A 26,333-nucleotide genomic window follows, 5' to 3' on the forward strand; every position below is an offset into this window, starting at 1 on the left:
GTGTTGTGATCTTCTGTTTGAGAAAGGTCTCTGCAGCACAGGGATTGTACTGCCGAGATGGGCTGAGCTCTTCTGTAATTTCCCATGCTGCAGGCAGCCTAGTGCTTCACTTAGTGCTGCCCCTGTTTAGGGATTTCCTGTCATCCTCCTATTGAGCTGAGGGCAGAGACACTTAACTTGCATCTCAAATGAAATTTCAGGTTCTAGAGAGAGTAATTAATATTCCACATATTGCACAGTTCTGTAGGCGTGACAACCCTGTTCCAAATAATATCACTATTCTTTCTTTTTTATTAATTAATATTTTATGGAAACAAGAGAGCTTGTTTCAGTCTGATGGAGTTTGTCTTGTTTTGTTTTTTCTTCTTTCCCCAGCATCCAGCGAGCTGCCCTGGTGGTTCTGGAAAATTACTACCGAGATTTCACAGTCTACAACCCAGCCTTGTTAACAGCCTCCAAATCTCGAGCAGCCAAGCACATGGCTGGCCTGAAAGTCTACAATGTTGATGGTAGGTGAGGTGAAATGTAGTCTCTGAGACTGGGTGGGATGGGGAAGGGCTGGCTTGGCTTTATGCTTTGTTGTCCACACATTCTCACCTTTTTGCTTTGCCAAATCCTTGTCTTTTGCTGGAAATCTTCCTAACAGTCRTGAGTTTGCCAGTTCTAGATGACTTTACAGATATGTTTAGCCCATAATAAGGCTTTTGTCTTTGCCAGGTGAAATGGCCACGTTTTGGGGTCGGGCTTAATTGTCATGTGACTGGACAAGCACYTTTCAGCACTGCTGCTAGTTTAAGCAACATCTGCTTTTTGTCACCCTTGGGTCATCTCCTCAGTTGTGATAGTACAATAAGCACAACATTTAACATAAATGAGTTCCCCAGTCATTTATTGTGCTGCTTTCACATAGAGCCTTCAGAAAAGTGGAGGAGCCACGGTGTAAGCAGCAGCTGCTGATCAAAGTGGTGCTCATCAGCCTGCAGCCTCAGCACTAAATGAGCTGTGCCTGGCTCACCCATGGCCATGGAAACTCACACAAAAATAATGATCCCCGTTGAGCTTTGCCATTCTACAAACCGTTTTCAAGCTTTGGGGCTTTAAAAAAGCCTTTGTGAGGATGGATGGATGGATGGATGGATGGATGGATGGATGGATGGATGGATGGATGGATGGATGGATGGATGGATGGATGGATGGATGGATGGATGAAGGGATGGATTCTCAAACCAGTGAAAACTGGACTTAAGAATTTTATACTCTCAAAGTCTGTCAATGAAAGCCTGGATTGATAAGCAGGGTGTGCTCGGCAGCCTTTATAAAAGTGCACCTTCCTTTGGAAGAAGCAAAGCTTGTGTGGCAAAGCTTTTATGGCAAAGGATGGCTGAAGTTCTGTAACAAAATGTGTTAAAGGCATGTCCTGCCAGTGAATCTGTTTGTACAGAAAGGCTCTGAGAGAAGGGACTTAAGGGACTTAGCTGGACAGGGTGGTTCTATGTACATAGTGTGGAAACTGAAATATGAAGAATATCTGTTATATGGAAAAAGCATGAGACACGATTGTTTTGTTTTCAACAAYATTTCAATGCCATATGGGTGTGGGGTGTTTTGTTTTCATGTTACTTTTTTATTTGTTTGAATTTTTTTTATTTTATAGTCAGTTTCAAAGACCTTATCCTAAAAGGTTTCTGCCAACTTCATGCAGCACTCCTGACTCCATAAAATTAATTTGAGGTTTAGATCATTACAGTGAGATATTCCCATCCTGRCAGAGGAAGGGGCAGGTGAGGGAAGGGGAAGGACAGGTTGCCCATCATGTGTCCTTTGCCACCTGGAGTGATACTCTTGGTTGAGTTGTGTTGYAGAGGAAGCAAACAGACATTTAAACAGAAATGCTCTGATTTCTTCTAGAGGTGAAATCATTTGTTCCAGCTGCTCACTCTCAGTGAGGGGTATGGCAGCTGAGGGGTTCCCCATCCCACAGGTGACTGCACACCATTCAAACCCCACAGCCTGCCAGGCTGGCTGCAGGAAGTGCTGTTCTGGTTTCTAGCTGSCCTGTCTCCTCCTGCATTGCAGTAGCTCTTCAGGAGTTGGCATGCTCCCTTTTCCTGCAGCACCTGCTGGGACAGGGGCACTCCCAAGCTCAGAGGAAGGATTGTCAGTCTGGTGGTGTGGCTTAGAAGCTGCTAGCTCATGAGACTTCATTAGAAGGAACCAGAAGCAAGCTGCGGATGTGGCTGGCAGGGCTTTCCAAGTGTCTGTCTTGTGAGCCTGCCAGGACCTGGAAACTTCTGCCCTCCCTTCTGGGGCAGTACCAGTTGCCTGGGCTGTTCCTTGTGCAATSCTGCTGCCTTTGTGGATGTGGAAATCTCGGGCTTAGAGGCATGTCCTTAAGAAGATTTTGTCCATTTTACAAAGCAGAGTGTAGTTCTGGCTGCAGCTTACCCTGGCAGCCTGACAGTCTCTTATACCCTTCTTGTACAAAGACAGTAATGCTATTAAGGCAGCCTAATTTGTTGACAGCTTTTGTATTTGATACTGTGGCAGCCAGGAAAGAAAAACATATTGCTGTAATCTCTCTTATGCAGAGTGGGGAGGTTCACCTTCAAAACCAGGATTTTCATTGCCAGGCATAGTCAATGAGGCAAATGACAGATGTAACCCAAATTTAAGAGCTGGTGCCTCCCTTGAGTAATATCCTCCATTTCAGGGTGTCAAACAAAGTCTGAGATGTTCAGACTCTTAAGAAGCTATTTATGAATGCTCATTCTTCCCACTGCTGAGTTTCAGGCTTCTGTCTTGGAATCTGGTCTGGGCTTTTAGGAAAAAAATTAGAGTTGCCCTTGCTTGAGCAGGACAATTTGAGTGTGTCTTAGCAATTGATTTGCCTTAACCACTGCCAGCTGAGAGTGTGGGCTTTCAGAGCAGTTTGGCACAAAAGTAGCTCTTGGTGGCTTGCAGGCAGTCYTAGACTACCACTTCTCTCTGGRTGGACACACCTCTGCCCTCTGTCTRGATAGAARGATTTGTAAACTCTTCTGGGGCAACCTTTTTTCCTCTTCCTACCTGAAAGCTGGAGTTGAGGGCTTCATGGGAGGTTTGCAGAACCTGATGCTGTATTTTAAGGTCTTGAAGTAAGCAACTCTGTCGACTGGCTGGGTGCTACAGAACAGATTGCAGCTTCCCTGTTCCTGTGGCTGTTAGGATCTGTTAACAGCAGCAGAAGCTTTAATGGCAGGTGCTGCTCAGAGTGCCATGAGAGGCTACTACACATAGAGATCCCAGCCTAGCCTGCTGTGGGCTGCTGCTCTGACAGCATCCGCCCTTCTGGGAAACCCTGTGCTTTGTCTAAAAGTGACCCTGCTGCCCCTGCATCCTGTGTTTCCTTCCTGTGAATAACTGTCTGGAGTTTGGCTTTCATCTATTCATCTCCACGTCTCATTATGTTCTTGTGTTTGTCTCTCTCTTTCCAACTTCTCACTTTTTGTGCTCTCACACTGTCTTGATGCTGAAATGTGGTTTGTTCCAGCTGCCCTTGCCTTCAAACTGAAAGCATATATACTGGGGGGTAAGTTGCATCCTTGGCATGTTCACCTCACTCTGCCTTTGTGTATGGACCCTCCATCCCGACTAACTTCCCTYGTCCACGTGCCAGAACGCCCTCTCTAAGCTGTGCTGCCTTGCAGGGTTTCTACCAGCGCTCCTGATGACCGGGGAAGGGTTTGTAGCTTTGGCTGGGAAGGCTGGAGCCCCGGAGCACGTGTGACAGATGCCACGGGGTGCCAGCATGTCCCAGCCCCTGCCCTGTGACAATAACAGCACCTTTTTCTCCCCTGTGCCATCCTCACCCCGCAGGCCCAGGGAATAACGCAGCAGGGCAGTCCAGGGCCATGATCGCGGCCGCCGCTCGGCGCAGGGACTCCAGCCACAACGAGCTCTACTACGAGGAGGCTGACCACGAGCGCCGCGTGAAGAAACGCCGGGCGAGGTAAAACCCAACCGTCCTGGCTGCTGCTGCTCCGCCCGTGGGGTTTGCCCAGCCTKCCCGGTGCYCCCCAGCCTGGCCAGTGCCCCCCAGCCCGCCCCAAGGGCTGTAAATGTGTCACAAGGAAGAAGCTTGTGGAGCCCAGATGCATAGGGGATGGTGACAGCTTGCAACTGGAATTATCCAAAGCACGTGCGCGCAGCTGAGCTCCTGTACATAAAGCAGATAAGCTAATGCAATGGTGTGGATTAGGGAGCAGTCCASTGCTTGACAAGTCTGTAGTTACTTGCTGTAGGAAATCCCATTATTTTTGCCCATGCCCAGGCTTGTCAGCTGAAGTAATCCAGGGACAGGATCAGTTTAAGGCTTGGTGCTGCTCTTTCGTGGGCGAGGAGAATATTTGTTTGCAGACTAATAAAAGGGGYGGTTTGACTGCCTTTCAATGAATTGAGGAGGAAAGACTTGAGCGCAAATGRTTACATTTTATTTTAGAGCACGGATATATCTTCTGCCATACATGCTTAGGCTGCAGAGCTGATGCTTTGTTGAGGTGATCCGAGACAGTGCCTCTACTCAGGAGCCTAATTGCAGTCTGTAGTTAGCATACCTAACAGTTTGAGGCAAGTTGCTGATGGGCAGGCACCCCTGAACTGGGCYGTGTTTGGAAGGAATGTGTCATAACTGGAAGGAGCTTGCTTGTTTTGAGTTTTCTTTTGGCAGTTTATTTCAGKGGGAAAGTGCTGGCACAACATCCCCTTGTTGCCTGCTTCAGTCTGACCTATGCTCTACACCCTCTGTCTTTTAGGCTCTCTTSTAGCCTCAGGGCAATAGGAACTTAAACTTTCCCTTCTGTGAAGTGTAGCATCCTAACTTGGACACATCTCCCGTGCTTGCTGAGTTTGGTCAGAACAGCTGCTTAGTCATAGGGAAACCATCAGTCCCTAGATAAGGCCAGATGTCTCAGGCCAGAAGTTTAGAAACTGACTTCCACCCCCACCTCCCCTATGTCAAATTAAACAAAATGGGCAAGGGGCAGGGCTTGTCGTGCTGTTCCTCATGTACAATATGAATGCAGTATGCTATACCTCTGCTTATGGTAGATGCAGTGGATATTGCATTGTGGACAATCATGGGTGATTTGGGGGGAAATCAAGTGTGAAACAAGGCTTTTCTATAGAGGCAAAAGAGTTCTGTTGGGTGGCTCTTCCATTATTTTTTTTTTCCTCCCTAACTGCAGTATAGCCCCTCACTTGCAAGTTAGCCCAGTACTGAGTGTTGTAAGACATCACTTTTTATGTGTGGTCTTGGTGTTTGCTCACCTGTGCCAACACAGGAATGGTTTGCACAGGATGTCTTTAGCTGCAGTGTTAGGAGTGAAGATGGAGGGGTGTTTTCACCCTTGCAGTTTGGTGGAGGGGTGCAGGGCAATCACTGGGCAGCACGAGCTCTGCACCCAGCTGGTGGAAACGGGAGCAGAGTGCAGCTTGTGAGCACAGAATCTTGGAGCAGGCTGTATCCTGGGTCATGCTGGAGTGTGGCCAACCTCACCCTGAGTGCTTGCCTGTGCTCCGTGCTGCAGTCCTGTTGTACTCAGACACACACTGAGCACGAGGGCAGTCTTGTTTGAGCCTTGTTTGAGTCTTGTTGCTGATGTTTATGCTGYGCTGGCAGAACCAAGTTCACTGCTCAGGGCTTTACAATCCTAATCCTGGTTTGTGGCCTTCAGTTGCTGGATGGCTTGAGCAAGGAAGGAAAAGCTGCTGTCTACCCCCCAGCAGACTCTCAGCAGAGATTTTGTGTAAATTGGTGGTAGGCAGTGACTCAATGGCAGATGGGAACAGGAGGCTTGTAAATCCTGACTCCCAGGCCCTGCCTTAACCACAGACCCATCCTACTTCWTGTTATGACTCTTACTGTCCTGATTTTCCTTCATTAGGCTTGTGGTTGCAGTAGAAGAGGCTTTCACTCACATCAAACGCCTCCAGGCAGAGGAGCAGCAGAAAGCTCCAGGAGAGATGATGGACCCCCGAGAAGCAGCCCAGGCAATCTTCCCCTCCATGGCACGAGCTCTGCAGAAATACCTTCGCACCACACGCCAGCAGCAGTACCACAGCATGGAGAGCATCTTGCAACACTTGTCCTTCTGCATCACCAACAACATGACACCAAAGGTAACGCTTTCTCTAAGGCTGCTGCAGCAGGGAGGACAAGGGGGTGGCACATCTGTGTGTGCAAGCAGAACAGAAAGTTGTCAGRGGAGGGTGAGTGAAGGCTTTCATAGTTGCACCCTGGGAATTGGCCAGTGCAGTGTAGGTGGCATCAGGTCTCAAAGGGAACTGATATTTCCTCTGCTCCATCCTCTGTCTCTTTCCATCTGAAAGTGCCTATGACATAGTTATTCTTATATCCAGTTCAGCAAAGGGAATACTAAATAAACGTTTKAAATGGTGGTTTTGAGTCATGGGGAGTTTTCCCAGCTGGCTCGTGGTAGTAACATGATGCAGGTGCCAGCCTGCAAAAGATSTGTTTTGKTTTTCTGCCCCCTCTACCTTGCTGYGTTTTGGACCACTAATTATTCCCTAAATCTCTGTCTCTCTGACAGTGTTTCTAATTCATGTGCTGCTTGGTCAAACATCAGTTTGCTACTTCATGCCTGTACCATGGCTGTTGACGTGCAGACACAGAGAGGGACTGAATAATAAGGGAATCAGGTCACACAATTGCCTTCCCACTCTTCACCTTCCCCTCCAAGAGCACCCCACAGTCTTAGGGAAGGGTTTTGCCTCGGCATTCCCCCAGAACTTACTGCAGTAAGAACAGAAATGCTGTCAAAAGCCGGGGCTTCGTACCCTCTCACTGTGAGCCACCTGGGACCTTGCCCAGGCATTCAAGAGAATTTCTGTTGCCATTAAGATTGCAGAGGAGACTTTAAAACACAAGTGATGTCAAATGGCATTTTGCAGCTTCAGGCTGAAAACATGGCAATATCTGTTTACCACCTTCTCTTGGCCTGAAGGAGAGAACAAACCATCCTGTCTGACTGACTGGGACTGCAATTTTGGGATGGGTTGTGGGGCTGGTGGGGAAGAAATGACCTCTGTTCTGCAGAACTGCTGCCAGATGGCTGTGCTGATGGCAGAAGTCAGGGCTGCAACTTTGTAAGCTTGCTGGGATGGACTGAAAGAGRATCTCCTGATGTTTGTGTCTACTCCTGGGGTCTGAAAAGCAGGGAGGGGCTGGGAAGATGATGTCTTCTGGAGTGTGAAAGCTGAAACCATTTGCAGCATGGCAAGATGGCAAGCCCGTGCTCGTGGAGCCCTATTTGGGGATGGGAAGGGAGCAGGGTGAGTTGTGGGGCTGGTGCTAACGTGTGTCCCACTCTTGGCAGGCATTCCTGGAGCGTTACCTCAACCCAGGCCCAACCCTCCAGTATGACAGGGATCGYTGGTTCTCCAAGCAGTGGACACTGGTCAGCGAGGAAGCGGTCACAAGCGGGTTACAAGACGGCGTGGTGTTTGTCCTCAAGTGCTTGGACTTCAGCCTTGTTGTTAATGTGAAAAAAATCCCCTTCATCAAACTCTCAGAAGAGTTCATAGACCCTAAATCTCATAAATTTGTCCTCCGCTTACAGTCTGAGACTTCAGTCTAAGGGATTTTGAGGGTGGGTTGTTGGGAGATTTTTATTTTTTTTTTTTTTTCAATATCGTGCTTTTGGGTTTAATTTCCCCAATGCTGACTGAAACTGGCAGATGTTGGACCAGTAATATTTGACCATCTGCACTTTATTTGGAAAGGGGAGGGGGGAGTTGGGATATCTTATCTAGGAAGAAGTATCTTAAGAGGCAACAGGGTGACTTGGCTCAGTTAGCTCAGCCTTGGAGACAGAACAGATTTTTTTCTTTCCCCYTCTTTCCAGGCATCCTGTAAATCTCTCACGCTCTCTCTCTGCATGGCTGCAGCATCAGAGTTGTTGTTGGAGCTCTGCCTTACACCACGCACGCCTGTGCCCTTGTGTCTCTGCTTTTGCCACCTGTGGCTGCTCCTGAGGGCTCATTGCTCACCYCTCCCTTACAGAAACCTCCTGGTATGGAGTGCCACAGTCCCTGCTTGCTCGGAGAGGACAGGATTATATCAAAGGGTGGGGGGCTTGAGGGGGCWGTTATTCTTTATTCTTCTCCTCCTCTCCATGTGCCTGTTCTGTCAGTGCCAGACCTGTATGGGCATAATGGGATGGTTTCAGTCTTTGTGAAGTTGCTTGTCTTGAACTGCATCACCCCATTTGCAGCTCTTCAGTTTTTTGGGGTTTTTTTTGGTTTTTTTTTATCAGTGCTTGTTAGTGAAATTGTTYTTCATGTCACAGCTCCCTGTTATCTCTCACCTGCTTCCCTCTGTCCTGCTTGTCCGCATGTTTCTCAGGCACTCCCAAGGCTTCCTGTTTCTGTCCCCTTCTGTCTGGCTTTCTGAATGTGCTTCTGCAGGCTCTGCTGCTTCCTTCTGCACCTGCACGGGCTGTGTGTTTGCACTGGGACAGGGTCAATAAGTAGCTGGCTCCTTCTCAGATAAATCACAGACCCTCCCTGCATCTGACAGCCTCTTTGAGGGGAAAGGGGTGCAGGCAGGAATGTGTCCCTCCCTCTCTAGCCAGCTGGAGAAAAGACTGGCAAAAACACTTCTCTCCTTCAGGAGAGGAGCCAGGAAAGGCTGACCTCTGCCACATTCACTTGCTGTGCTCTGGAAACACTGCAGTGAGTCCTYCACCACCGTACGCCTTCAGCTGTAGCTAAGAAATACCAAACAATGCCTGAATGTTGAAAATCTGCCTGCCTTTCTTGGCCTTGCTGTACTGTGGGAGTTTCTGCTCAGCGCTGGGATCTGCTCCTGTGACATGCAGTTGTGTTTGTAAGGCTGCCTTTGTCCACCAGTGCAGCTTTCACTTGTGAATTTAGTGTCACCTGAGTTGGGAAGGTTTGTTTTTAACTTAGAGCCTAAATTGGTGTCTTTAGTCCAATTGCCAGCACAGAGCATGGAGTGACTGGAGCCAGCTGCAAGGCTGGCAGCCACCTGCCTTCAGCCAGGTCCCTGGAGATCCACGTGAATGTAAATGATCAATTCATTCTGCTCAGTCYTTTGCCATGCAAATATCTCGTATCAGGCAGGATCTGGCCTGCCCTACATATGGATGTCTTAAGGAAAAAGGCCCAGGTTCCAGCTGTGTGTAAGTCAGTGCCTTTCATTGCCAGCCTGCACAGTCTTCTGAGGGGGGCTGTGACAGCCCCTCCTGTCCCTTCTGGCCTTTCCCAGCCCTTCCCACTGCAGGTGTGGACTGGCTGGTGCCCACCACAAGCTGGTGGGAGGGAGCAGCCACCTTCAACAAGGATGCTGGGGACAGGGCAGGAGGGTCCATCCTCTTCCAGCTTCAGCAGCAGTGGATAGTCCACTTGGGATCAAGGGAGCACCCTGGTGAGGGAGGGTCCAAAGTGGTGACTCCCCCTCCAAGTGACACCTGCAGTTTCCTGTACCTTTCTTACAAGCACGTGGTAGCCTCCTGGATCCTTTTTRGTCCATGTAATGTGCCAGGTGGGGTTTTAAAGAAACTGGACACATGGCACATGACAGGATTATGCCCCCTGCCCTTAAAGGATGRGAAGTAGGTAGTGTTTTCCCTTCTCTGAACTCAGTGTTTGGGGTTTTTTTTTGCAGATCAGGCTTTCTGATAGACTGTATGGGGACTCCTTTATTGACTGTGGCCTTTGCAGTGTTTTACTTTAGAAAAATAGGTTGGTTTATTTCTTCAAAAGAAAAAAAAAAGCAAGGAGAACATAGAGTATCTTACACTTGGCTCTCCTCAAAATGCCTGCAACTGGCTTTTATGATGTGCATAACCAGCAGGGTGGGAGAGACTGGGAGTAGCTTGGGAGACTGTRGAGCACGTAATACCTGTGTGGAGGCTACTGCCTGTGGCTGAATTGGCTCATTTCTGTGAAGCCAGAACAAGAACCACCTTGCCAGGGGCTTGGGTGTGCCATGTATGTGAGAGCACCTTGTCACAGGCACATCTGCAAAACTTTTTTACTTTCCCAGGATTTCCTTCCCTTTCCTTTTCCCTGCTGCCCCGTGAGGAGGGGTTGTCTGACAGTATTTGCTCAGGAAACTCATGTCTTAATCCTTTAACACATGGAGAACCAGATGGAAGCGGCGTGTGCTCGATCTGGGTCTGCTTCTTCATCTTTGTGTTGTGGTTCAACACTGCCTTTTCTGCCTGCTGCCAAAAAGGACACTGTCAACAGGGGCCAACTCCTACCTTAAAAGCTCTTCCCTGTGTCAGCAGAGTGAATGCTTTGCYTGATGAAATCTGAAGGAGAGGACTCTCTCAAATGGTCTCTTTAGAGAGGCAACCTGCTTAGAGGTGAYGACAGACTGAAAGGGGAATCATGATTCCTGAATATTCCCTGTTTGGGTATTTTTGGTGACTTTTTTCAGGGTTTCTCTTGCTTCCCTTCTCCATGCAAAATCAGGGGACCACTGTGATACCTACCTCACTGGCATGTTGTGAGGCTAAAAACTTGTTGTCAAGTGCTTTGAGATCCGCAGTTGGATCTGTGGCATCTGTAGGAATTCAAACTATAAAAAATACTGAGCGGTGAGTGCAGACTGCTTTGTTTAACTCTGTTTATAGCCAGCTGATGAGTAAGAATGGAGTCAGGGAACGAAGCTCTAATCCAATTCCTGCAGCCCTTACTTCTGCCGAGCTTGCCAAGAGCTGAGCACAAATACAACTTGTAGGGTTTGCCAGCCAAGTGCAGGCTGTTCCTCTGAATGCCTCTCCTATCCTGCACTGTCTCTTTGCACATACTTTCCTTCCTCTGTCCTAGKCTGGATATTTGTACCTGGTTGGGAATTGTGGGGGTTTTGTTAGAATTCAAGTGGTCTTTTAAGACAGCCCTGTTAGTGATGTAGTGGTTGGTGTCCCCCTTGGAGATGATCCTTGCACTGGAAGCTGAACCATTTGATAGGGTGYTGTGCTGCCCAGCCAGGAGTGGTGGTGCCCCACTCCTCTCTTCCACGTTGGCACATTTCCTGTAACTCAAATATGCTGCTCGGATACTTTAAAGGCTTTGGATTTTTGCTCTCAGATTTGTTACGGCCTAAATCCAAAGCTATGCTGAGATCTTGCAAAACCAGATGCAGCTGAGACTTTCTAGTTTTCTGGAGCAGATKGAAATGGCTGTGGGTTTCCATAAAGGCTGTAAAGTGAAGAATTTGGATTTCTCACAGCTTCCAGGGGTGTAGGGGCAGATAACTGCTCTTAACACTTTGCCAGTCCTGTAACTGGGCATGGACAGATGTTGTTGTCACATCTGTTAGTCTTCATTGCAATGTGACTTTTGCTGTGGGTGCAGATTCTGTGAGGCTGCCTTGGGTCTCAGTGTCCTTCCCCACACTTGGCAGCTGAGCAGGCAGCACTCTTGGAAGTGCTGAAGAAGAAGAATCTGGAAAGATCCATAACTTGCTAAACATGGAAACCTCTTCAAGCCAATTTCATCTTGCCCACCAAAACTTGTAACTCTGCCCCTTTCAAAGGTAAAACAAGTGTTCTGCAGCAATGCTGGAGTCTGGTCCCATGCTGGCTCCTCACTTGGGCTCAGTGCTGCCCAGCCATGTGAGAGCCACTCACAAGGTGTGTGTGCAGGTGTTTTCTCATTCAGCTTGTGTGTGTCTGTGTGCTTTCCCCCTCTAGGTGTGCACATGATCCGTGTCTAAAGCCTCAGGCCAGACTTGRTGGTTCGGTGTTTCAGCTGTCGTTAGGAAGGAAGTGCTCTTGGAATTGAGCTGGTTTTAGAAAACAAGCAAAAAAAAATAAAAAGTAAAACCCCCCAAATTTCTGTTCTAAAAGAGATGGCTTTGGGCCATGTGGTCTCCTAGAGGAGTGTGCATCCTCCTGCGTTCAGGCTGCTGCCTCCCATCGATGATGACCAAACGTGTCCGTTTCCATGGGGGTGGCTTTGGGATGGTCCCAAGCCATGTCCCTGCAGTGCCAGCGCCACATCTGGCATTATCCACCCATCCACATCCTCCCAGAGACTGCATTTCTTATCCTGTAGCACATGGAACCCTGTGGGCAGCAGRCAGCTGGCCCTGCCCAGGGAGGGAGGGGATCATTCCTTCCCTGGGGCTGCTCCCGCAGCCCCTCTCACCAGCGCTGATGATTTTTGGGGGAATCTCTTTTGTGCACAGCAGGGAGGTGCTGTGGCCACGCCTCAACAGGCATAACTGTGATGGAATCCTACACTCTTCTGTGCCTGTTTCTTTGATTATTCAGCATTATTGTGTCTTGGGGAAGGGGGTGGGAGCAAAGTGCCCTTCCCCCACCCTCCTTTATCACTGTGTAATACTTTTTCTACACACATTGTGTATAGTAAGAAGGGTTTTGCCAAGGTTTTCTAATTAATAGACACTAACCAGCATTTCATTCTTTTTTCTCTTCTTTGCACATGTGACTTTAACTGCAATGGTACATGTTTTTACTGTTCTTTTCTAATTGTGAACTTAACTAAGCAAATTCCTGGTGTCTGTGACATTAATGCACTGTGGGTTTAGCCTTGTAAATTGTTCTGTTCCAAGCTGGGTTCTCTTAAGTTATAGCTGGATGGGGTTTTGTTGTTTTTTAAACTGAAACATAAAACCGTTTTACACTTTGCATATTTTGTACAGTAAAATTCTGGAAATAAACTGAAACCAGATTTGATTGTCCCTCTCCTTTCTCTTATCCTTTCAGACAAAAAGCTCCTCTCATTTTCAAGCATTCCTTAGTTGTGGGCAGGAAGGGGCCCTGCAAACATGTGATTTAGCTTTTTTGAGGTTGTCTTTTTGTCACCCTCGTTTCTAGGCCTTTCTGGTTTTGCCCTGCCTCAGTAAAATGCAAACTCATTTATCACTCCTGAAGGAAGACTGGTAGGTGACTGCTTTGAACACCTGAAATCTCAAATGATGGGGAGCAAATGCACCTGGGGAGGAAGGGGGTGCATGACTGGAGTGGGAACAGGTTTTTCTGCCTCCTGTGTTCTCACAGTTTGCACACAAATTATGAASTGCAGGATTCACTGCTGATTTCCTTATTTGGCTTTGGTGAGGAGGAGGAGTGGCAAGAGGCAGAAAAGCCAGTGCTCCTTGTTTGTGTGGACACAAACCTGTGCTCTGCTAAAACAAAAGGTGCGGGGATCTCACCTCAGCAGCATCTCTGGGTGTGGCTTTCCCCACCATCAGTTTCCATCTCCAGCACACCAAGGGCTTGGAAAAATGAAGCACCTCTGCCCAAGGAACAGTGGGAGCAGCTTGGTTGTCTAAATGTTCTTTGGTGCCCTTTAAGGGGGAATACTTGGCTTCAGAGCTGTGCCCAGCTCAGCACCTCTCCTTGGTGGCATCAGCTGCTGGAAAAATCCACAGGATGCAGCTCTTTAGTGAMAAAGAATGCAGCAGTTGTGGAGATAAGCAGCACAGACATACACGTGGCTGTTTCTCTCCACAGGCATTTAATTCTCTGCTTGTGGAGAGACAGAGGTATTTGTGCTAGAGRGAGCTGAGCTAAGGCCTGGGAGGAAGCAGGAAGGGTGGGACGGGGGTGTGCTCTGTTCTGCCTCCTGCCCTCCCTTGATCTCTGCTTTTGATCTGTCCCCCTCATCCCGCTGCTGCTTTGGCAGTGCCCAGCCCCAAATGTTTGCAGGTCAGCTGCCAGAGATGGCCAGGGAAAGGGARCAGCAATGCAGCTGCCCTGCAGAGCCTGAAATTGGGGTGCAGCCATTGCTGGTCCCCTCCTGCCCCTCAGAGGCAGAGCTGAGAGCTGGACTGGAGCTGTGCAGGTAAAAACTCCAGGAGCCAACCACAGGTGTGTCGTGGGAAGGTGTGAGCAGCAGGAATTTGGCATAAACAAGATACTGGGTTTGTCAGCCTCCTTCCAGGCTCTCAGCTCTGAGAGCTGTGTCTTCACATGTGAGTTCAGCACGCTCTGTTTCATTTCTGGGATGGTGCTGATACCAAATCAACACCTGGCTGGTGCCGTTTGTGGCGTTTTCTGTCCTGCTCTGGGAGCTGATGGAAGGAACAGGCTCTGCTAGAGGGACTGGTTCCCTTGGCCTTCACCCAGGGCTCAGATATCTGAATCATAAAGGGCTGTGGTATGTAGCTCAGCAGAAATTAGAGCCGAGGGAGCCGGTCTGGTTTGGCCAAGTCTTTTCACTGAGGCTGCACAGACCTTTGAGGTGTGATGGAGCCTCAGGTGCAACGTTGGTTTAAGCATGACCARCCCAAACCTCTGACAGAAAGGGGATGAAGGAAAAAATCCTGGAACAAAACCCCACCACCTGGAGGGACGTGGCATCCTGAATCAGAGGTAAGCACCTTTTCCCTGAGGAACATGCTGGACTGGGCAGGAGAAGCTTCTCCTGCAGTGCCCTTCTTGACTGTTGTTGGGACAGCACAGCAACAGCCATTGCTGTGGGTATTTGGTGCCTGAATTGTGGCTTCATTTGTAAGAAAATCGATTGTTACAGGGCCTCGCAGCCATGGACAGTCAGAAAACATCAGCTGTGGGGAAGGAAGTAGGGATCTGTGGGGTAAGGAGGCTGCRTGCAATCAGGGCATAACAAACAGGGTAAGAAGGGGATTTGTTACCTTTGGCTCCAGAGCCTTGCTTGAAGCACAGGCAGTACCACACCCYGTGATATTGTTAGCTGAATTAATACAGTGAGACATCTCTCAGTGAKACATCTGGCTGTGCAGGTCAGCAGGGCTCCAAACCCCAAACCAGCTTCTCCTAGTGCCATGAAATGGCTCAGCTGTCTCAGCCCCAGCTCTACACTCCTGGCAAGTACAGGAGGGGTTGGGCTCAAGGGCTTCCAAGGGCTCCTGGTGTTGCCTTGAAAGGCCAGTTTTTAATGACACAGACACGGTTAAGGGGATAAAAAGGGTTTTACCTCGGTATTTGGGATCCCAGGTGCACAACTTGATGGCAGAATGCACACCCGTGTACAGCACGGGTACAAGTTTTATAGGTTTCAGGAATTAGCATATCTATCTAGGATTCCCCAATAAGAAACTTMACAAATGCAGTAATGTCCCCCTATTCTAATGAATCCCCCCCAGATGAGGCCAGAGCCCAGTTTACACAAGATGTTCTGGACAGAAGGCTTCACCCAAGGCTGAGCTCAGGTTTAAGATAGCACAGGGCACACTTGATCCCATCCTCAGGATGTTTGGTGTCTCTGCCCAGCAGAACTCCTAAACTAAGCTGGAATATCAGGCTTCAGGAATTACAAGCATGTGGGCTMAGGGGTGCAGGGGAATGCAKAGAGGGTACAGAAKYGTAAATGGAAAAGCAAAAATCATCAGGCATCASTGGAGCTCRGGGCAGGTGGGGTAGGTGCAAGGGGAAGGGGATCTCTCAGCAAGACATGGTGTCTCACAACAGCATGCAGGAAAGGAAGGTGTGCTGGGTGTTGGCCAAGCAGAGCGCTTTGATTTCTCTTTCAGCAGCACTCCTGAGTTTATGTTGGATTGGGAATGKGGTGGGTTTGGGTTACAGTCCTTTCCGGTGCTGACAGATAATCCACAGGGGCAAAGGTGTCTGTTCTCTTTCCGTGTGTGCATCCATGGGCTGCTGGGTCAGGAGAAGCTGAGAGAAAAGAGAACTCTCAGAACAGTGTGTCTGCAGAAGTGGGGACGGCGAGTGCATAAACCATTATCTACGAGCAAGGTTTCCTGAGTGGCTTTGAAAAGCTGTAACCATTTTTACAGCCCTGCTGTGAGTTTGTGTGCTAGCTCATGCTGATACATTCCTAGGAAAATGGGGACTACCTCAAATGGGAAGAAAGCTGCTTTCCTGTTTGTCCCCATCTCCCTGTCCTTCTCCACAATGAACTTTGAAAAAGTTGTGGCTTGTTTGGTGTGTTTTTCTCCCCAACTACTGCTCACGTAATAGTGAATCTGTGTTCAGCTTGGGGTGTGCTGCAAAACTGCCAGCCTGCTCCAAAGCCCTGAGCTGCTCTTCCCTTCCTCCTAAATCTGGGACCTGAATGGAATGAAAACTTCTGTACAGGACTTGTGGCTTGCCTGGGATTCAGCTCAGGTGATATGGGTAACCTGGGGGCCCCAGGAGCCCTGCTACAGCCATCCTGCTGCCTTTTGGCCTCCCAAATCCCGTGGGTCCTGCCCAGGAGAAGGAGAAAACAGGTGTTTGTGCAGGGATTATAGCCAAGGAACAACAATCAGTCGCTGGGCTCTGCGTGGGCAGCACTAAATACAACTCCAAAGAAGAAGGAGGAGGAGAACTTTTACCTGGTGGATGTGCATTTGGGGCAGCTCAGTGCATCCACCTTGCTTGTGTACCAAAATGTGGAGCAGGCAGCAAAGCCTCAAGAGAGRTGGTAACACAAGGCAAATGTGAAGTCAGTGGAAGCGACTTTAGGGATTCTGGTGTGAGTTTTCCCTCCAGCATCCTTAGCAATGTGAAGGCACAGAGATTTTTAAAAACTGATACACCACAAATGGCTCTAGCCATGCAGCTAGTCTGTAAATTGCAACATTTTAAGTCTCTTCCAAAGGCAAAAAAGCAGGTTTACAATTGTTTAAGCATCTAGTCTTGRTTGTCTTTCTTTTTTCCTTTTTCTCTTTTTCCTTATTATTTAAAAAGGTAGCGTGAAGGAAAAGTGGATGCATGGGGAGAAGGGAGTTCTTGACAAAACACATTTGCTTCAGCCYCTTTGGAAGTTTTAAGAGACATTCAGAATGTTACAGCTCTTTGGACTTCTCTTCAGCACAAATCAGATGCTGTGGGCATGCTTTAGAAGAGGGAACAAGAAGGAGGTGATTATATCTGAGCCACAGATGTGAAACAGTTCTGAAAACCTTTTAGCTTCTATTTTGCAAAAGCTCATTCTTGAGTACTCATARCACCATATCCTACGGTTGATTACAATTTTGCTTTGTAAGTGGTTGTGAGAAACTGGTTTAGTAATTCAGTAACTAGACTGTGGGAAGCTGTGCACATTCCTTCAGCAACTTTTGTGGGGATTAAAATGTTCTCAAACATTTAGCTAYTTTTGCTGTTGATAACCTCTCTCTTTGTCACTATCAGGAGCAGGACTTTGAAGGTTTAATTGAATTTTAAAGCAAAAAAAATCAAAATCTGACACCAGGCAAAATTCAGGGCTGCTCTCTGGTCAAACATCACTTTATTTTTTCCCTGTGTTATTGAGGGAGTGCCCTGATCCAAGCTGGGCTTTCTCCAAAGCCAAAAGMAGATGAGGTTGCCCATGGCTATTTAAGTCATTTACCACCCACGACCAAGGCAGGGCTCAGTGAGGACAGCCACTGGTAGCCTCTGGCAGGGAGGTGGCTTTCTGGCTGCTGCTGAATTTGGGCTGCCCCCTCCAGCAAACTATTTAACCCAGGGTTATTTCCTGTACATGACACTTGTCTCCTGTTCAGACACTGTTGTGCTGTGGTTGCTGGTGGCACTGGGAGTTACTGGTCCCTTCCCACAGTGACAGCAGGGTGGTGGTTCCTCACCTAGATTTTGGGACAGCGGAAAAAGATGTCTACCAAAAAAATTCTGGTACTTTTGCACCAGGCTGGTGAAATGGCTTTTTCTTGGGAAAAGCCCCACCTATCCCACTCAAAATAAAAGCCAGTGACAGCCCGGTCCAGACATCTTTCTCCTCAGAAAGGAAATGCCATCCCTGCTCACATTCACAGTGGTGTTCCAGCACAGGCAGCTCGTGGCAGTGGTGGGGGTGGGTTGAAAAGAGGAACACAAAGTACATAGAAATGGAGAGAGAAAATAAATGAGGGGAGCCAATGAAGGGTCAGAAGAGTGGTAAGTCAAGAGGCATGAGAAGAAGGTGAAAAAGGTGTTTTCTTGATTTCCATAGCATTAGGGACACCTCCCTTTGACTGCTTTGCTGAGCCCCTTCATCACAGGGGCTTGGCAAGAGAAAGCAAGGCACAKGAAGGATCTTTGCTTSCATCCCAAGGSCAGTTTGTAATCTGATTCCTAAAAYGGGTCTTCAAGCTGCAAGGAAGCTCTGTAGCTTGTTTTTGTCTTTAAATAGCTTAGCACCTTTTAAACCTGGCAGAGTGTCCTGGGAGGTGGGCCAAGACTCTGCCCCACGGTCCCCATTGTCATGAGATGTCATCTTCCACCAAAGAGGTGTGAGAGCCACCCCACAGCTGTCCCCCAGGGGTACTGCCCATCCAAGGGCTGCTCTGCTGGACATCAGTGGTTCCAGGGAGAGGGGAGAAGGCAGGGGACACRCAGTGGGGTGGGCTGTCACAGATCTCATTGCTGAGGTCAATCATCCTTCCTGCTGTGCTCTGCTGTTCCCAGTTCCCAGCAGCTCAGCTCACACGGATGTACCCAGGGTGTAAAGCAGCTAGAAGGCAGAGTGCTCTGTCTCAGAGGGCTGGGCTGCTCCTGGACTGATTGCCTGTTCCTCCTCTTCATCCCCCCAAGCCCAGGACTGCCTCAAAGACAGAGCTTGGCTGCGCTGGAGAACGATCCAGAGACGATCTTGGCCTGTTTTCACAAGACTGTAAGTCAGTGGAAGTGGGAATTGATATGCTCCTGTCTAATTARTTGTTTTCCTGGGAATAAGGGGATGTTTTCTGTTTGGTCTGTGTAATGGGTCAATAATTTCTTTAGGTATGGTGTGCAGACAGACATGGAGGAGCAGCGCTGTCCTTGGCTCTGTGTTCACGTTGGTGTCGGGCTGAACAGCTTCATTCTGGGATGGGGAGCAGCAGAGCTCTCTGGTTTCACTGTGGGGCCACTTCTCTCCCCAGAGAGGGACAGGAGACTCATCAGTCCCCAGAAACATCACAAAGACTGCTGACCCTGAAAACACAGAGTAATCTGCAATATCCAGAGTGCTTCCCTTGTCCTCTCCCCCTGCACCCGTTTCCTAAATGGTTGAAATCAACTCAGAGCAGTTTTGGGTATAAGACCAGGTTTTGGAGTACTTTGGGTACTTCCTTGACAGTGGTGGGTTAATGTCAGACTAAATGATCATAGGGGGTCTTCTCCAATCAAAATGATTGAATAATTGTACAAAGAAACTGATCACCTTGAAGCACTCACAGCTGGATGAGGGTAAAATACAATTCCTGTCTTTATGAGTATTAAGAGCCATTTAATATGTCTGGTTTACATGCTGGAGGAAAAACTACTTGTCARGAGAGATGTGCTTTTTAAACACTCAGTGCTGCCCACATACACAATTATTATTTTTTTTTTTAACAAAGGGTTTTTTTTCAGATTCCTCATCCAAATGTGCTGACCTTCTGCTTCTCAGTGTATCATGAGCAGGGTTAGGCTGACTTTGCTCCTCAGTGCCACCAGTGCCTTTCAAATGCCAGTTCCTGCTTGTGTCAGAGGACCCGAGGAGTATCTGGTGTGTCATCCCCACACCACTGCCTTTCCCATCCCTGCAAGGAAAGCACCCAAATTTCAGCTGCCACCTCCTCCCCAAGGGGCACTACATCATTCAGTGGTTTGGTCATTAGGGTCTCGGGGCAGAGGAGATGTTACAGGTAAATGGGAAAGGCTTTGTGCTCACCCGTCCTCATTGCTGCAATGCTTTCCTGACTTTTTATGTCTTTATCCCAAAAGCTGATGATAAACAGTTCCTGTTTGTGAGCAAAGACAACGATGAGAGCTGTAATGGTGGACTGAGGGAGGAGACAAGAGGCAGCCCCATCCCTGGCACCACGAAGGAGTGGCAGCTGTAGGATTAGCTCTTTCTTGCACAACTTGAGGGAAATTTTCCACAAACCACTGGCACCACTCCCCAGTATGAGTTCAGCCTCTACACTTGTACATTATTTATTTCTTTCCCCCCAGAGGTGCTTTGCTTTGAAGTGTTTCAGTGCCTGTGAAACACCTGTGCACTTGAGCATGTCCCTGGTGCTGTTTGCAGGGTCTGCCTGCCCTGCCTGGGTAACCCCAGAGGATCCAGARTGGGGCACTTCAGAGCAGAGGGGCAGCCACAGTGGGAGAGGAGAACACAGAAAGCACCCAAGACAACTCTGGGTTGATGGCATGGCTGGAGATTGTGCTCTCTCTCTGAGCTGGGCTCCTCCAGCAAACCTCGAGGAAAAAGCAGAAGGAGAATGCTGGGCACGCTGTTGGCCAGCACAAAGTGGGGTGTGAGTGAAAGAGAGGATGGGATCTCTGTGCTGAGAGCACACTGAATTTCAGGACTTTCCAAAATGCTTATTCATCACCCCAGAACAATCAGGTGGATGGTCTCCCCAGACAAACTTGATTCATCTTCCAGGCAATGCTTATGCATCATAAGGGAAGCAAGAAAGGACAAATGGTTGACCTGAGAGCTTTGCTTCCTTGTCTATTCTTCTAACATGCTGGACCTGAAAAATACACGTTGGGTATCCTTGTTGATGCTCAACGAGGAGCTGATGTGGCCTGCAGTCATTTACCCTGTTAGCACAGCATTCATTTATGTGCACAGATACAGAGATTTGCAGCTTTGTGCTGTCCACACTGGCACTTTCCACCGAGGGGATATGGCACACATAGCAATTCTTCAGCTTTTTATACCAGTTATTTCAAATTTCTATTTCAGCTAACGTAGAGAGGCGGAGTCAAAGAAACTGATCAACAGGCAGGAAAAAAAAAATCTATGAAGTCTTGCTTTGCAGTTCATCTGATAAAGGAAATGTATAGTGTGTAAATCCTGTTTCTCATTGGGCTGATTCACRTTTGTGTCATGAGCTCTGATTCTTCTATCCCTCGCACTGTTATTTCCCCTCACATCACACAAGGTGATACCTCTGTCCTAAGCCAGCATCAGGATGGTCAGAACAATGTTTTTTGTTTGCAGCAAGAGAGGAGATGTGTACAYTACCTATGCTAACAACTCTGAGCARCAGGAGAACACCTTTATAAATGTGTTTATAAAGATAAAACCATCTCCTCAATGAATGAATTCTTCCTTCATTGCACTATAGCCAAACCTAAGAAGCTGCTGAAGACAATTGAAAGCAGACCTAAGCTGCCACAGTGACCTGCACATGGATGRTGCTGCACCTGCCAGGACCTGCAATTAAATTCTCAAAAGGTGAGCAGCTTCAATGTGTCCACTGCTCAAGCCCCAGTGCACCTCATCCACCATCTGATGTGTTTGGATGGATGTGTTCCCTCCCAACATCTCAATCATGGGAAAAGGTCCTACATCAGCTTTGGGTGAAGAGTCAGCTAAAGATGGAAGGTCTTGGGGAATAGGAATGCGTCAGGGTGGGCCCCTATAGATGTTCCCCTTGGCTTAGCTCAGTGCCACAATCTTCAAATTCCATGGTTTGGACTCAGGTTGGGCTCAGAGCTGGATCAGCCTGTCCAGCAGTTCAGGAGCTCATGAGATGTCTCATATCAAACACTGACCCCAGAAAAAGGAGCCTCAGACAGAGGCCACGGTGTTTGGTTTTGCATTGCGCTGCCAGACAAGAATATCCTGTCATTATGTGGAACCACTGAAAACTTTAATAGCATCCCTGCAACCTCCCTCCCCTCCCAAAGCATTTTGCTGCTCTTAGCACGTTAGAGAGTAGCTACTCCCGCAGCAGAACTTGCAGGATTGAGTGGTCTTGGCAGAGTAGCTGCAAAGGGCATTGTGTTTAATAAAAGGGCTGMACTTTACAGTTTAGGGTTTTCCCTATGTCTTGAAGTGAGATTTGGTCTTTGGATGTTAAGTGCTGGGCTGATGAGCACAGAAGATCCAAACTGGCTCCCTGCGTCCCTCTGGCAGCAAGCAGGCAGGCACTTTTCTCCTGCCCTGGGACACTGGGGGCAGATTCCCTGCAGGTTGCTGCTGTCCTTGCTAAGGAAGGCATGATTTGCAGCGGTGCTGGGTGCCCGCAGGTGGCTCAGCATCGCTGGGAATCAGGCGAGGGGGTCCCGGCAAGGGCAGGGGGAGCGGGGCGGGGGGGAAGGAGGAGCAGCGGTGCTTGCTGATGCTCAAATTTGGATCTTCCAACGGAGGGACCTGCCGCAGGGCGAGGGCTCTGGGGGCCCACGAGTCAAACTGCACAGAGTCACAGTTAGTCRTCRTCATCGTCATCATCATCGTCATCGTCGTCATCRTCATCGTCGTCATCGTCGTCGTCATCATCATCGTCATCGTCGTCATCATCGTCATCGTCATCCTCGGTGTTTATCTTCCCAGAAAGCACATCCTCTATCCAGTCCTCCAGCTCCTCGGCTGTGGGCAGGTCATCATCATCTCTGATGTCCATCCAGACGCTGTCAGCCTGAGGGGACAGGTGATGAGGGGTTATAGCTGCCCTCAGGGACACGGGGAGAGATGGGGGACACGGCTGTTGTGGGGTGAGGGCTGGACTGTGGGATGCAGGGATGGGGGCAGAGTTAGCTCCCTCTGTGCCACAGCCTGTGGGCAGCTCAGCCAGAGGCTCTGCCATGCATTGGGCCACCACTTAACCGGGGAGTGATGCTGTGTTTGACCAGGGCAGTGGGAATGGTCAGCGGGGTTACAGGGATGTGATTCTGTGTTTGACCAGGGCAGTGGGAATGGTCAGCAGGGTTACAGGGGTGTGGTGCTGTGTTTGACCAGGGCAGTGGGAATGGTCAGCAGGGTTACAGGGGTGTGGTGCTGTGTTTGACCAGGGCAGTGGGAATGGTCAGCAGGGTTACAGGGGTGTGGTGCTGTGTTTGACCAGGGCAGTGGGAATGGTCAGCAGGGTTACAGGGGTGTGGTGCTGTGTTTGACCAGGGCAGTGGGAATGGTCAGCAGGGTTACAGGGGTGTGATGCTGTGTTTGACCAGGGCAGTGGGAATGGTCAGCAGGGTCACAGGGATGTGATGCTGTGTTTGACCAGGGCAGTGGGAATGGTCAGCAGGGTCACAGGGGTGTGGTGCTGTGTTTGACAGGGCAGTGGTGTGGTGCTGTGTTTGATGGGGCAATGGGACTGGTCAGCAGGGTCACAGGGGTGTGGTGTTGTGTTTGACTGGGCAATGGGATCGGCCAGCAGGGTCACAGGATCATGGTCTGTGTGCCCTGATGAGATGTGTGTCTGCTCCCCATCCCTGCTGCACTCTGCCTCTATCTGGACAGCTCTGAGGACTCCAAGTCTATGTAAAGAGATCTCAAAGASACCTCTGCCAGCACGCACTGCATCACCCTGGATTCACAGGACATCACGGTGTTTCCCTCCTTCCACCCAGAGCCCTCGGGCACCTCTTCCTTGGAGCCTTTACCATCCTCTGTCAGCTCCTTTCTCCCGACCTTTCACAGCCTTTCACYTCTGTCTCAGGACCTTRYTCAGGACCCTCCCTGTGTGATGATGGTCCCTGCTTTCAGAACACCCTTTCCTCAGATCATCTCACCCATGCTCCCATGCATTTCTGCTGAAGAATGGTGAGAAACCCCAATACTCTGGACTGCAGGCGTCCCTGCTCCTTCCCTCCAGCAGTCTGCATTACTTCCATAAACCAGAGGGGATAGGGAAATTCAGTGGGAAGACAATGACAAAATTGTGGCTGGTATCCAGAGACAGTAAGCACACCTCAGATGGTCTTTGAGATCAGGAAATGAAAGTTTTCCTCTGCTTTGCTATATGTTCCTTGATTAAATGCCTGGATAAGCCTCTTTTCTCTTTACTGTCTCCCCTCCATAAAACAGTATCAGCCTCCTATTTTGCAGAGGAGCTGTCAGGTTATCTCATTCAGCATTTGAAGCTGCAGAAGCAAGTGATCTTCACATATCAGAAGGTGACTACCAGCTTTTGCAAATGCATCCAACTTCTTTCCCCATCTGTGGTGCCTAATTCTCTTTGGTTTATGGCTTGCCAAAAAGCCAGACCAATTTCTGCTCAAGAAAAGCTGTGTTTCCCACACAGTATTTTCTTCCTAATTCACCAAAATTGTAATAAAAAAGCCATGGATAAGCATGCAGCTCTTCTTTGATGCAGGTTTTCACGTCCCTAACCTCAGGACTGTTCRTGCAGTAAAAAGTGACACTTTTAAATAATGGGAAGAGGAGTGGCTCCATTTCACCTGGAGAAGGTGCTGTGCAAATAAAGCAGTGATATTTTTCAGGGTGTCCTGGCCMTTGTCCTGAGCCACAGCCACCACAATGTGATGAGCCACTTGGGAGCTGTGGTGTTTGCATTGGCAGGTTTTTGAAAAAGTGATGGGGTCACAGGGGTTATGTCCACTGAAGCCAAGAGCAGTGTTTATTTTCACTCTGTTGTGTAAGCCCCACTTTGTACCTGTGTCACTTGTGATGTAACACTGAAATAACAAAATGAGCCCACTGTTTGTTTTAGATATCACCCACCAAACTAGAACTTTCTTAAATCTCTCTCGAGAAATAAAAAAGGGACTTATGAGGAATGAAATAAAACCTGCAAATACTATAATCAACAACCTGAAACATTTACTATATCAAAGCCAGATGATGCATGGGTTTTTACAGGTCTCTGARTGACTGCTGAATAATAAGGCATAAGTTCTAATTCTGCTTTCTCATGCCATGGACAATTCTACTTCCACAAATTTCCATTGATTGCTGTTTAATGTAGCTTTGACACGACTTAAACATGACCAGTCACAGTAAATATAAAGAAGGGGGATACTGTGGACTAAGAGCAAAAGACTGGAAGACTTGGGCTGTCTTTCTGGCTTGTCCATTYATTTCTCTCATGATCTCAGTTGACAGATGCTATTTTGGCCCCTTTCCCTTTTGTYTCTCCCTTAACAATTCTGCTAAGAAGACTTAATTCACTGTGTCCTCACTCTCTAGGTGTCTGCCCCATGGTCTGGTGGAGTACTGCTCTATCACAGGCAAAAAGCTCACATCCAGCCAGGGCTCAAACTACTTCCAAATCAGCTTTTCAGCCCCCTAAATGGGATAGGCAGGATCCAGGGACTCTGTTTTCTTCATGACACCCTTGCTTTGCCTTCCCCACCACATCTCCCACATTAAAATCTTGCAGCATGTGTTCTAACAGGAGGCACAACTGTCCAGTACACCCTTGCTGTCCCTCTTTTTCTGGGGAGATACAGGAGAGAGGATGTGGAAGCAAGGTCAGTGTTGAGCCAAACCAGCACCCAGCCCCACACATTTWTCCCAACTCTAAGTCCCTCACTGCTGTCTTCTAATGAATCATCAAGTTCTCTYATGACTCAAATTGCAAACACAAAGTCAAGCACCAATTTACAAACACTTCTGTGGTGGAGAGAGTTCTGTTTCCAGAGACACTTACACACCCACACAGGTTGGTTTTAAAGAGATTAAAACAAACATTCAGCACTTAAGCACTAAAAGTAAACTCRGGTAATAGGTGAGCCAGGCAGGAACATGCTCCATTATGGGGTCTCTGATCAGAAAGAGGAAAGAATGATTTCTCTCTGCTTCAGGGCTCTGAAGCATGTTAGATWGCAGCCAGCAGATCCCTTGGGAAGGAGGGCCTGGATGAACCCCAGTGCCCCCTCCTCACCACAGCAGGATCCCTCTGCTACCAGTCTATGCTGTACTTCTGTTTAAGCTGTGTGTTTGTTTAGTTTTTTTTTTTCAAGCTGTGCAGTTTCTCCCTGTCATCTGTTGGGGACCATCTTTCCCTCCTACACTCAAGCTGTGCCCTTTTGCTTCTGTAGAAATAAACAACCTCCTTTTCCTCCTCTTCTCCTCCCCTAAGCATGGCTTTTTTTTCCCCTACACAGGTTTTTCCTCCACCCAAGCTGTTGGAGCAGGGAATGGACAAAGGTGAGTGCTGTGGATGGAGGTGGAAATGTGAGACCTTGAAACCAAAACTGGGCAAAGCCCTGAATCCCAGACCTTAGAGGCTGATCCTGTCCTCAGCAGATGCAATTTGTGTGTGATTTGTCAGCAGAAACACTCAGATTAAAGCGCTCAAACCCACCTAGGTGGTGTTAAAAACCCTGTGGCAGGTGTTATAAACCCATAGTAAGGTCTTCATGTTTTTTTCCCCAGGGTAAAAGCCTGCTTGCACTGAATGGTAGGAATCCCACTGGCTCCAGCAGACCTCAGGTCCCACCCTTTTTATCACCCTAATTTTGGGATGGCTGGGTTTTTTGGGCACAGGTTACTCACGTCTGTGACGTTCACCACCCCGATCTGCGGTCTGAACAGGTCGATGTCRAAGGTCTTCTCCCAGTAAGTGATGAGCTGCAGGAGCAAAGACACAAAGCTCAGATGGGGGCGTTTGCAAAGCCCCACTGCCTTGGGGGCACAGAGAGAGGAATGTGCATCCATGTGTGCACAGGGGAGAGGAGAGGACAGGACAGGCTGGACAAGCTTGGGCT

General features: G+C 48.6%; 2 protein-coding genes and 1 long non-coding RNA gene across 4 annotated transcripts in view; 2 read left to right on the forward strand and 1 right to left on the reverse strand.

Moving 5' to 3' along the window:
- The window catches only part of VANGL1 (VANGL planar cell polarity protein 1), a 45,978-nt gene extending 33,252 nt beyond the window's left edge, over window positions 1-12,726 (forward strand). Inside the window, exons 5-8 of the mRNA XM_057376228.1 lie at window positions 376-509; window positions 3,856-3,988; window positions 5,922-6,156; window positions 7,374-12,726. Coding sequence (XP_057232211.1) covers window positions 376-509; window positions 3,856-3,988; window positions 5,922-6,156; window positions 7,374-7,634 — 763 coding nt within the window. The 3' untranslated portion in view covers window positions 7,635-12,726. The remainder of the gene's footprint in view (window positions 1-375; window positions 510-3,855; window positions 3,989-5,921; window positions 6,157-7,373) is intronic.
- Window positions 12,727-14,007: 1,281 nt separating this feature from the next.
- Window positions 14,008-21,952, forward strand: LOC130579450 (uncharacterized). 2 transcript variants are annotated; one of them, XR_008966004.1, is made up of 3 exons: window positions 14,008-14,372; window positions 18,492-18,570; window positions 19,293-21,952. It is a non-coding gene; the product is annotated as an uncharacterized LOC130579450 (long non-coding RNA). The 2 variants fall into 2 exon arrangements; XR_008966003.1 differs by lacking the exon at window positions 19,293-21,952 and adding an exon at window positions 18,681-19,273.
- CASQ2 (calsequestrin 2) overlaps window positions 21,938-26,333 on the reverse strand; it is a 29,063-nt gene continuing 24,667 nt past the window's right edge. Inside the window, exons 10-11 of the mRNA XM_057376255.1 lie at window positions 26,122-26,196; window positions 21,938-22,300 (exon numbers count right to left, since the gene is read on the reverse strand). Of these exons, the coding sequence (XP_057232238.1) occupies window positions 22,091-22,300; window positions 26,122-26,196 (285 nt within the window). The 3' untranslated portion in view covers window positions 21,938-22,090. The remainder of the gene's footprint in view (window positions 22,301-26,121; window positions 26,197-26,333) is intronic.

This window comes from Malurus melanocephalus, unplaced genomic scaffold, assembly GCF_030028575.1.
Source record: "Malurus melanocephalus ecotype Western Australia unplaced genomic scaffold, MMel_1.1 scaffold_275, whole genome shotgun sequence".
Classification (NCBI taxonomy): domain Eukaryota; kingdom Metazoa; phylum Chordata; class Aves; order Passeriformes; family Maluridae; genus Malurus; species Malurus melanocephalus.